The 11,705-nt window shown below is 48.3% G+C and overlaps 1 protein-coding gene across 1 annotated transcript in view; it reads right to left on the minus strand.

Moving 5' to 3' along the window:
• Positions 1–134: 134 nt before the first annotated feature.
• The window catches only part of xrcc4 (X-ray repair complementing defective repair in Chinese hamster cells 4), a 22,650-nt gene continuing 11,079 nt past the window's right edge, over positions 135–11,705 (minus strand). The window contains exons 7-8 of the mRNA XM_056589470.1: positions 7,664–7,808; positions 135–602 (exon numbers count right to left, since the gene is read on the minus strand). Coding sequence (XP_056445445.1) covers positions 476–602; positions 7,664–7,808 — 272 coding nt within the window. The 3' untranslated portion in view covers positions 135–475. The remainder of the gene's footprint in view (positions 603–7,663; positions 7,809–11,705) is intronic.

Genomic DNA, 11,705 nt, shown 5'->3' on the forward strand with positions numbered 1-11,705 from the left:
ACGGGAAGGGATGTGGAGAGAGACAGAGACCGATGACAAAGCCGCTGGTCATTAGTGAGGTTTATCTGATGTGTCGGTCATAAGCGACCCTCTGGATTTTAGATAACTGAAGGAATCTTTGAGTCATCCATCATATAAACGACATAGGCATTATAGTGCATGTGGTTAAAAAACAACCACTACATTTCGATTTGACAAAACAGAAGCAGACTTACTTTATTGATTTGAAAGACATGGTTGCATAGAAAAAAACGTATTTTGCAAAATCCTATACAATTTCATATGGGCAGCTCCCATTGCAAACAGCACATATCTTTATTGTCCCGCTGACTCAAATAAATACACAGTAAAATCACCCATTAAGGAATCACCAAAAGTTAACATTTCCACTTACATTTTTTAAATAGTATTCATATGAATTCATAGAGCTCATAGACCCCATTTTATTTTCAGAGTTTATAAAAAAGACGGTGGATCAGAAGTCGTCGAACAGGTCCTCCGTGGAGGGGCTCCCCGTGGGGCCCGGGGCCTTTTGCTGCCGCTGCTGCAGCGTCTTCTGGGGCCCAGCCGCACTCCCGCCAGCAGGAGGGTCCCGGCGTCGTCTGGGGGCACACACACACACACACACGCACACACACATCAGATTGATATGAAAGACACAGGGACAGAGACAGAGAGAGAGCGACAGAGAGAGAGAGAGCGACAGAGAGAGCGAGAGAGAGAGAGAGACAGAGAGAGACAGAGAGAGACAGAGAGAGACAGAGAGAGACAGAGAGCGACAGAGAGAGCGACAGAGAGAGCGAGAGAGAGACAGACAGACAGACAGACAGACAGACAGACAGACAGACAGACAGACAGACAGACAGACAGACAGACAGACAGACAGACAGACAGACAGACAGACAGACAGACAGACAGAGAGAGCGAGAGAGAGAGACAGAGACAGAGACAGGGACAGAGACAGGGAGACAGAGAGAGAGCGAGAGAGCGAGAGAGAGCGAGAGACAGAGAGAGAGCGAGAGAGACAGAGAGAGAGAGAGAGAGAGACAGAGAGAGAGCAAGAGAGAGAGACAGACAGAGAGACAGAGAGAGAGCGAGAGAGAGAGAGAGAGAGAGAGACAGAGACAGAGACAGAATCTAATAGAGATGCATGACCTATGACAGCAATAAAGCGCGACAGGAGGGAGCTAGAGACAGAGTGATGGGATTAAGAAGGCTATAGAGAGAGCGGGATAGATGGCCAAAGGGAGGATGCGAAGAAGGTCAGTACCCTAACGAGCTTCACTTTACTGCCCACGTTCCTGGAGCAGGAAGTCTATAATGTGGCCAAAGACTGGAAACACATGGGCCGTCTTTTATACCTGCGGAGTGTACATGTGTGTACACCAGCGTACATGTGTGCCTTTATGTTTGTGCGTTCACAACTTGCCGACGGATCCCACAAAACCTCTGGCATCTACAGGTTAGGATCCGGCGATGGCGGCAGAGATTTTGTCGCATTTTTGGAAGCCATTTCTCCCCACAGTTTATATTACCAACATTTTACCTTCCCTCTTGTCAGACAGACCCCGCCAGTGTTTACGTTTGGATCATAACACTGATGCACTAAAGTTGGAGTGTGTGTGTGTGTGTGTGTGTGTGTGTGTGTGTGTGTGTGTGTGTGTGTTGTGTGTGATACAAGACAGATGAAGGTGGATGAGAGGGTCAGGTTAGACCCCCAGGGTCTTATCCCTGCGGCAGGGCTGCAGCCTTCGAAATAAAAGCCCCCATATTTCTGTCTTGTAAAGAAAAACCTAACAAAACACAAACCCTCTGGGGTCCTTTCAGTAAATCACCTGACTAACAGTGTGTGTACCCCCAGGTTGGCGGAGAAAGTCTGCGTGTGTTGGTGATCACAAGACTCACAAACTGCCTACACAAAGTCCACATCGATGCGCTTTTATTTTTCACCATCGTCCCTGGTGGGGCATAAAGCAACACTAAACAGCCTTTTTTCACAGAATTATTTTCTTGGGCAACACTTTGAGTTTCGTGAGAGAAAGTGTGTGCAGACACACACTTTTATCCTCACAAACTGAGACTCCAGGTCCTTCATATCCTTCCATCAGTTTTATGGAACAAATGGTATCGATGATGATGATGATGATGAGGACGAAGACGATGATGAAGGTGGCAACAGCGATTCAAGGAACGGGGATCGGTGCGTGGAGAAAAAAAAGGCCGAAAACTTTCTTCATTGAAGTTGGCAGCGACGATCACGAAGATAGCGATGAAGAGCGCGCCCAGAGAGGGTGAAAGAACACTGTGAGATCGAGCAAACCACCACGACCCTGAGCTCATTCAAAACAGTCCCCTACTCCACACACACCGTCCAGGGGGTCCCTTCCTGAAACCCGCTGGAGGTAACCCCAGATGTGTGTGTGTGGGGGGGGGGGGGGGGGTGATGTTGAAACCCACCACTTCACAAGACCACCAGAGGACCCCCAACACAGGGCGGTGAACCGGCAACCGCCAAAGGTAAGTGCTCGAAACCCACGGGGTTTGAAGTTAAACACAAGAGGGGCTTTTTCGAACACACACACACACACACACACACACACACGCAAACACTCGCGCGTTAAAAGCCCCTGTTATACGGCCGGAAGTGCGCAGCTCTGTGCCAATTATATGTACCTTTGCCATTAGAGAGAATAAGAGCAGCATTTTTCCCGGGCTTGGCGGGGGTATCATTACATACGGTACCCCTTAATCTGAAAGGCCTCCCCCCCCCCCCTCCCTCGCCCCACTGCGCCACTAACTCAATCATCCCAAAGCATTTCCCTTTCTCCCAAAAAAGCCACCCACATTCATAGCTCGTGCCATTCATAACCAAGGTATCCTTTACCGCGGTAACAAGCTCAAAATCAACGCACGTTTTCAGAATAGAGGGACGAGGGGGGAGACGGCATGCAGTGTACAAACTGCGACCTGGAATAACCCTCTTTTCGGGCGCTCAAGCCTGCTTCTAAAGCCATCTTAAAGCTGGCATTACGCGCTCATGCAAATGACACTCAATGCGTTCCAGATCTTGGAGTGATTAGCGCGGCTCCTTGCTACGAGCTGGTAGTTGGCGCAGCCCCTATGTCTGGGTGGAGAGAGAGAGAGATTGGGAGAGAGGGAGAGAGTGAGAGAGAGTGAGTGAGAGAGAGAGTGAGAGAGGAGAGGAGTGCGGTTTGGGATCAGAGGGTGCATGGCTCCTTGTTGGCTCTTAAATTAAAGTGGATTAGAGGAACTTTTCATTCTAGGTTCACGTAAACACGCATTTCCCTGAACGAAACAAACGGGAACAAAACCAAAAACAACAAAACTTCTTCTTCTCTGGCTCCTGCGTCAAGTCAAGCAAAGCTAATGGATGCGTCGCCTCCTATCGCCTCATTCTCCTCCTCCAATCTCCTTCTGCCACTTCCTCCTCCTCCTCCTCCTCTTCTCCTGGTCTTCCCTCTCCCATAACACCTCAGACATGACGCTGCATCTCCTTCGTCCTCCGTCTTTTGCTCATCTCCTTCCTCCTCCTCCCTAGCCTCCTAACTGAGGACCTGTGTGGTGAATCAAAGTACATAAGAAAGTTATGCATGACATCACCGTTTTTTTGCCGCCAAACTCACCGCCGTACTTGCGGCGTTTGTCTTTCGGCCTGTGTCTAGCATTGACCTTCCAGCTCAGTGCTTTCAGCCACATCATGTGATGTTCCCAATGTGAAGATGATGAGTTGTACGGATCAACATCTACAGGAACGGTCTCAACTATTCTGATCATGAAAGAACCGGTAAAAAGACATAACACCGCAGAGGAAGCGAGTGGTTGTCGCCTGTTCCACAACGGTTGTTCTTTCTGGGCTACGCCTGTGACATAGTTACCCACGCCGTACCTAGGGCAGCCTTTTGGCAGCGGATACAGTCTAACGTGGCTCTTAGCCTTCTGCGATGGAGAGATTATCCCTCAGAGGCGAAGCCCTTAACCCATCGGTGAGGGCGGATCTTGGGTTTCAGCGATGGAGATCTGGGCTCTCGGAGAAGAGGGTCCTACGTCAGCAGCGGAGGAGATCTTAGGTTTCAGAGACGAGAAGAGCTGAGCCTCCACAGACTGAAGACCTTATCCCGCAGTCGCGAGGACCTAACAGGGGTGCATGGCTGCCATTATACCCCGAGACCCCCTCCTATTCTCCCGGTCTCCGAGAACCTTCCCCTCGGGTGGGAGTGGGGGAGGGCGGAGGGTGGGGGGGGTGAGGGGGGCGAGGGCTGTGGGGCGAGACAAAGGCCTCTCTCATGACGAGGACTTCGGAGCCTCGGAGGGAGCCAGGTCCATGCTGAGCCACTGGGGCGATCAAACAGCTGGCGTTGGCTTTACTGCAAACCTCTCTCTCTCTCTCTCCCTGGTGGTTGGTTTTGTGTGTGTTGTGTTGTGAGTGTTCTCTGTTTCGCACACACACACACACACACACACACACACACACACACACACACACACACACACACACACACACACACACACACACACACACACACACACACACCCCAGAGGTGCTAGTGTGCTAATAGCCCTGGCTAATCCCGCCATCAACACCCAGGGCCAGGAAGTAGGGGGTCCGGGGTGGCTGGGGGTTTCATCGGGGGGGGGGGGGGGGGGGGGGGGGGGTTCTTGGCCTGCATCTGCATGTGGCACCGTTCTCTGGGTCTGCAGGGGGCCGATGGCTTCTTGGGGAGTGGGGGGGGGGGGGGGGTGGTCGTAAAGTACATCAGTGCTTTCAGGAGTCGACTTGTACAAAAACAACATCAGAACTGTTGGACGGCTTTTTTGGAAGGTTTTTCTAAATGGTCGCATCCAAAAAGAAAAGGAAAAAACGGGTGTATTGAAGGCCCAACACAAGGACCTTTTTATCGGGGAGATCTTTTGGAATATGAAACAACGGCAAGTCCACCAGACTCTGAGATACTGACACGATAGAGGCCATTGACGCATGGAGACGACGGATTGAGTGTGAGAGAGAAAGAACAACAGAGAGAGAGAGGAATAAACAGAAATGCATCGTTGTTTCTATGAGATGAATGTTGGACTCCATCGCCAAGACCTCCTGTTGAATCCCCCCCACCCTGCTCGCACAAGCTTAGAGCACACAATAATGAATTTTAGCAGGAAAACATGAGCCTCCACCGCAACAAGTACAGCTAAGACAACAATTGTAACACAGCAGTGAACCCGGTAATTTCAGTAAAAATATATAATCAAGCCCCCGGACTGTTGATGGCCTTATTAAAATAATAAATAAATGTATGATTGGTCCATTTAATAAAATAAAATAAAATATTGATGGATAGTTGAAAGGGTCTTTTACTGTCTGAATCTGTGGCAATCAACCCATTATCAGCAGACGTGACTGAGAGAGAGGGGGAGGCAGAGGGAGAGACAGAGAGAGAGGGGGAGGCAGAGGGAGAGACAGAGAGAGAGGGGGAGGCAGAGGGAGAGACAGAGAGAGGGGGAGGCAGAGGGAGAGACAGAGAGAGAGGGGGAGGCAGAGGGAGAGACAGAGAGAGGGGGAGGCAGAGGGAGAGACAGAGAGAGAGAGAGAGAGAGAGAGAGGCAGAGGGAGAGACAGACAGACACAGACAGACAGACAGACAGACAGACAGACAGACAGACAGACAGACAGACAGACAGACAGACAGACAGACAGACAGACAGGCAGGCAGACAGAGAACAAGAGGGAGGAAACAGTGGTGTGCTGGAATGATGTGGTGATGATTCGCTTTCAACAGAGAAAAAAATGAGTCTCCAAATACCTTCAACCGGTGGACTTCACCAGCGATAAATTATCAACCAGTGGTCCTTAACTACCAGTAAACTCTAGAGAGGTGAATATGATGTTCACTGGAATGCCTTCACTTTAACACGCCCTGAAGGTAGACAGCTGGTTCTAAAGGGCTTCGTGTTTCTATCTGCTTGGATGAGACAGGAGTGTAAACTTGGACAGGATTACAGGAATATATGACAAACGCTACCATCTCTGCTAAATACCTCAATACCAGACGTTCTTCCATCCATGCATCGGAGACCTTTGTCCTTAACACAGATCAGACGGTGTCCTGTGTGTGTTCCTGAAAGTCCCTATAAGCATACCCAGCACAAATCTCCCTTCATGTTTGTATCCTCATGACACAAACAACTAGAATCGTATTGTTTGGACAACGCAAAGCACAAGGAGCAAGAATTGAACTCAAGTGCCAAGTCAGGTTTTGTATGCGAAAATTGAAAACAGAAATTTTAACATAAATTTGCGGGCGGGGCCGGGTGAGTTGGTCTTAATATCAAAGTGCGTCGGCAGCAGGTCCCGTGACGAGGTGTGCCTGGACCTGTTGTGTAATTCACACTACGTATATGAATTTCACAATATAAGAATGTGTAATGTGCGGTGAAGCTATTTCATAATGATAGGAGACCAACTTTCACAATCATATTTCCGGTAGATTCCCACGCCTTTGACAAAAGTTGACACAAAGATGCACAAATCACTTTCCGTCACACCACCACGCAAAAGGTCCCCCTGATCCACACACAAGTCTTACTCTTACATCTAAAAGGCAGTTTAAGTAGACAACCCCCTCATTAAGTAGACAACCCCCTCTACATTTAATGAGTAAATTCCAGCACCGCAAGTTTTGTTTGTTATTTAGGGACCGGGAGCATGTTGACCGTGTAATTCTACATCACAAAGAGTCACTTTATGGTGTTTAACTTTCCCATTCCGAGGGGAAGGTGGTGGGGTAGGAGGGCTAGGGGGAGGAGGGGGGGTCAAGGTGGGGATGGGGGTGAGCACGGGGAGGGGTCTGGGCGGTGGGAGAGGACGGCTGAGAACGTGGGAGAGAGCGAGGAGGTCGGTGGGGGAGGACGGGTTAGGTGACGGCTGGGGGAGGAGGGGTGAGGCTGGTGGGGGAGATGTGGGATGGGTGAGGTGTCGGTGAACCGGCGATGGCCAGGGAGGTAAGGTGAGGGTGGGGGGGGGGGGGAAGGCGAGGCCCGTGGGGGAGGATGGGGGAGAGGGAGATGGGTGAGGGGTGATGAGGAAGGATCGGTCAAGGGGTCGGGGGGACGGGTGAGGGTAGTGGGGGAGGATGGAGAGAGGACCCGGGGGTTTAGGGGGGCGATGGTTCTTTTCTGCCGAGAAGTTGTAGCACAGCTAAATGACGCAAGGAGAACACACTGGTCGACGGACACGAGGGGATTCCGTCTGATGACAAACCAACATAGTATGACAGTGGGCCTGACTCCAGTGAACCCGGACTCTACTGATGTGACTCCTTGGGGGGATGAAGGGCCACGCCCACCCAGATGAACAGACACTGACTCATCGGCAAGTTTACGAGCTACAACGCCAATAAACCGATTTAAGAATGAAATAAACACAGTGACGCCCCTAGGGGGGGGGGGGGGGGGGGGGGGGTGGGGTGGGGTCTTTGGTTAGTGTGGATAAACTGTTCTCTGGAACGTTTGTTTCTCGCGAGAAACCAAAACAAACCGACAGGACTGACGGTGCGCACGTGTTTGTAGTATGTTGCCGTGTTGTTTTAAAAGCGTGCTTGTGGTGGTGGGGGTGTGATGTCATGGCGCTGCTTTCTGCCGCCGGTCTTACTTGTGTCTGGAGGTCGTCTCCGGGGGCGCCTGATTGGCCACGGGTTCAGCCGGCGCGGCGAGGTGGCGAAAGCGCCGCTTGCGGCAGGGCGCCACGTCCGTGATGTCGTTGGCCTCGTCGGCCAATAGGGAGTCGCTGTCGGCGTCTGAAATAAATACAGGGAAGAAACAACGCAAGAATGCTTGGATAAATAAATAAGCTTTAAGCTCAGTGTATCGACACACTTGTTTTACTCAACAAAAACAATCACAAAGGAGGGAATGGCTTTTGTGTGTTGGCGTACTCGGATTACATTGACCTGAATACTAATTCACCCAATGACATCATTGAACAAAACCTTTCCATTGTGTCCCCTTATGATTTGGTAATGGGGTAGCCTTTTTTGAGCGACAGACGAAGTCAAAGTTGCGTAACGTTAAAGAACGGTTCAGAAGGAACTCGAGGGAGGTAATGGTATCGGAGGACGGTTCAGTACAGTCGGAGGTGAGAGGCAGGAATGCCACCAACATCTGGTCATAACTCGCTCTCTGTTACAGTTTGAAAAGGTCTCTCTCTCGCTCTCTGGAATGGCACTCTCGCTGTGTGTGTGTGTGTGTGTGTGTGTGTGTGTGTGTGTGTGTGTGTGTGTGTGTGTGTGTGTGTGTGTGTGTGTGTGTGTGTGTGTGTGTGTGTGTGTGTGTGTGTGTGTGTGTGTGTGTCACTCTCTCTCTCTTTTTCTGACCTTGTGAGATGGTGAAGAAACAGTGAGCAAGACTGTTGGGCGATCACAGAGAATGAGTAAGCGGCCAGGGTTATCAGTATGTAAATGCTTACTCAGAGTGTGACCTTAATCAGATCAGTCAGCCTTAATTGAAACAAGGTGTGCGTGTTAACACTGAAAACGTCACACAACATGTGCAGAAACGTGTAGACAACAGCTCTTAACGCCTGTGGACGCAAACTCATTTACAACAACAAACAAACAACGATACATGGCAAACTATCTGTCGAGAATTCTCACATAGGCCACAGGTGTTACGAGAACATACTCTCTCTCTCTCTCTCTCTCTCTCTCTCTCTCTCTCTCTCTCTCTCTCTCTCAGCAGGTAGAGATACATATGGGTTCATCTGGATGGAGCCCGCTGACGTACAACACTACACCACCATTTGAAAAACCATTGGCGTTGTGACTTCTAGATCCTAATGGATTGGATTCATCTGGTTTCACCAAATACGCAGACGATAAAGATGAAGGAAAAAGCAATTAAGAAACACAGCTCCACCCAACTTCCTCTCCACCGCACACGCGCGCGTACACACACACACACACACACACACACACACACACACACACACACACACACACACACACACACACACACACACACACACACACACACACACACACACACACACACACACACACACACACACACACACACGTGTCTGTCTATGACCCGCGACCAGCTCGTGGCAAATTTCATTCATTGTCGTGGCAACAAGAACAACAAAGGAAGGTTTTCCTCATCATCACAGTGCTGGAGAGGGAGAGCGAGAGTGAGAGGGGTGGGGAGAGAGAGGGCGAGCGAGCGAGAGCTTAGACATGTGTAGTAGTGCTGGAACCTTGGCCTTCCAGCTCCGAGCATAACTGGTCCGTGGAGGACTAAACACGGCAGGCTGGAAAAGAAGACATCATGCGAGATGACAAATAGAGTGAAAAAAAACACCTTCTATATTCCATTCTTCGGCTCCAAGCGGCATTCCCCTCCATAAGCACCTTGCAAGTATCAAGCTGCACCGCACTAAAGACCTGAATGGAAAACCCCCACGGGCCCTCAATTCAAAGTCCCTTCCTCCAGTCCCATATCCTTCTTCTCATTATCCTCATCCTGATCGTTCCATTCTTTGTATTATGAATACATACTGCGATAACCTAAATCACAATTGTTACGTATATGGGGGGCGGATAGTAAAGAAGATAGGGTGTTCGACTCGCGGACGAAAAGGCACCGGGTTCGATTCCGTACGCCGACAGCACGCTTGTGGGCGTCGACACCCTCCTCATTCGTAGCGGCTCCTTACTGTCCCTTTCGGTCTTGTGAAATGGGAGACACTACTTTTGATGACTCAGTGTTCTAACACAACTTTGCCCGTGGGTCTAGATGATTTGAGCAATGAATGCGATTTGAGCAATGTAAAATAATGCTATTGACTAATAATATAGTTCTTAAAACAGGAAATGTGATTTTCCTTTTCATTGGGGTGTGCGTTTTGTGATGACATTGGGAGTAAAAACAAAAAACGATGGAAAAAGACGTTGGATGACACCCAAGACACAATCAAGAGGAAAAGGAACCTGATACTATGAGGATTTAGGTTCCTTGAGTCGGACCCAGGAGGAAGCTATACAGAAAATCACAGAGAGACACACCCTTTGAAACACACACGTAGCCTTACAAACCCCCTTCATCTAGATAGTTACATTGAATCAAACTCATGTTGGGTTGTATTCATTAAAGTTATATAGGTCCTGTGTAGCTCAATTGGGAGAGCAAGGCATTAATACTAGCCAGGGTTGAAGGTTGGTTTCCCAATGGGACCAACCATGCTATGAAACGTGTGCATTCACTTTATTGTCTGGTGCTTTGATTCAAAATGTCATGCAAATGGCATATGCTTTTGTATGTTTTGTTTCAAGAATTTTTTTAATTAACAAACTGATTGAGCTCAAACCATGTCATTGATTGATGAAACCTTCTTTTTGTTAATTGTCTATAAATATAGATTCAACCGTCTTTCAGATCATTTAACAGATTTTTGGGTTGATACATTATTTATAACCAACAACAAATGCTTCCCCACTACAAATCTCAACATGAGAAATATGGATCTTAAACAAACACTGGAATATGCCAATTCAATCCATAGGCTATACCATACCCTTAGAACAACAGATCACATTTCACAGGTTTCTTCAAAAATGATGCAAGAAAACTCAACCTCATATTTCACACAGAAACATCCACCTTCCATTGCAAAGCAAACACCCTGAAACAACAAGCATCAGAGCGTTTTCATCAAGACGTATCGCCTTTCAAAGAAGGCAAGAAATGGCTCCAGGCAATATTTCATGCTGCCCTTCAGTTATGTGAATTTTGATCCCCTTTGCCATGACCGACGACAGAGCTGCTATGGACTACATGGGGACTCAGTGATGTCATCATGGAGGTAGGAGCAACTCATCACTTATGGACAGAAATTCTCCCGGACCGAAGGAAAGGGCCAAACACAACACAGCATGGTATCCCACGGCAACAACCCCTCCCTCTCCATAATTTGCGACATACAGCATGCATATTGTTGATGTCTGTTTATAACACTGTGCGAGGGCGGTAGAAATTCCCCTTGTTGAGGTGGTCACTAAGTAACGGTGAAAGCTAACGTAAATAATGCTAACAGGCATTATGAACACCCACAAACACTGGCACACAAATCTCTAACTTCACTTCATAAACACATATATATATTTAACTAGAGTTTTAAAGTAGGAGTATTTTGTTACTGCCATAACTATTAAATATCCACGTCCAGTGCAGTTCAAACACAGCGTTCACTTTGAGGCCAGAAAGTGGTCATTTGTCTTTTGTTTCCTGATTCTCCTGAAGTCTTCTTTTAAGTCAGTGAACAATTAGAAAAATATAACTTTTGTGAAATCATTCCCCAAGCGGTCAGAGCACTTAGAAAACCCTCAGTGATCATACGAGTTCCCCAGCTATGCTAAACCAGTCATTGCTGTATTTGCTGTATTATTTTTGTGTTGCGAGGTGTGATGCTGCAAGTCCGATTCCTCAGCAACAGAATTGGTCGAAACAGAGAAGTGAAATCGAAAACGGCTCTTTCAACCAGAATTGAGCTCATCTGCCACCAGACTTTAAATATTAATCTAGATATAGATATTAAGTCTGGCTTGTGTGACTATAATGAGACTAACCTCTATAAATAAATACCTATTTTCCTTTAGTATGGAAGGAAAGCCTAACCCACGCATCTGCATCAGTGTGGA

This window comes from Gadus chalcogrammus, chromosome 4 (assembly GCF_026213295.1).
Source record: "Gadus chalcogrammus isolate NIFS_2021 chromosome 4, NIFS_Gcha_1.0, whole genome shotgun sequence".
Lineage (NCBI taxonomy): Eukaryota > Metazoa > Chordata > Actinopteri > Gadiformes > Gadidae > Gadus > Gadus chalcogrammus.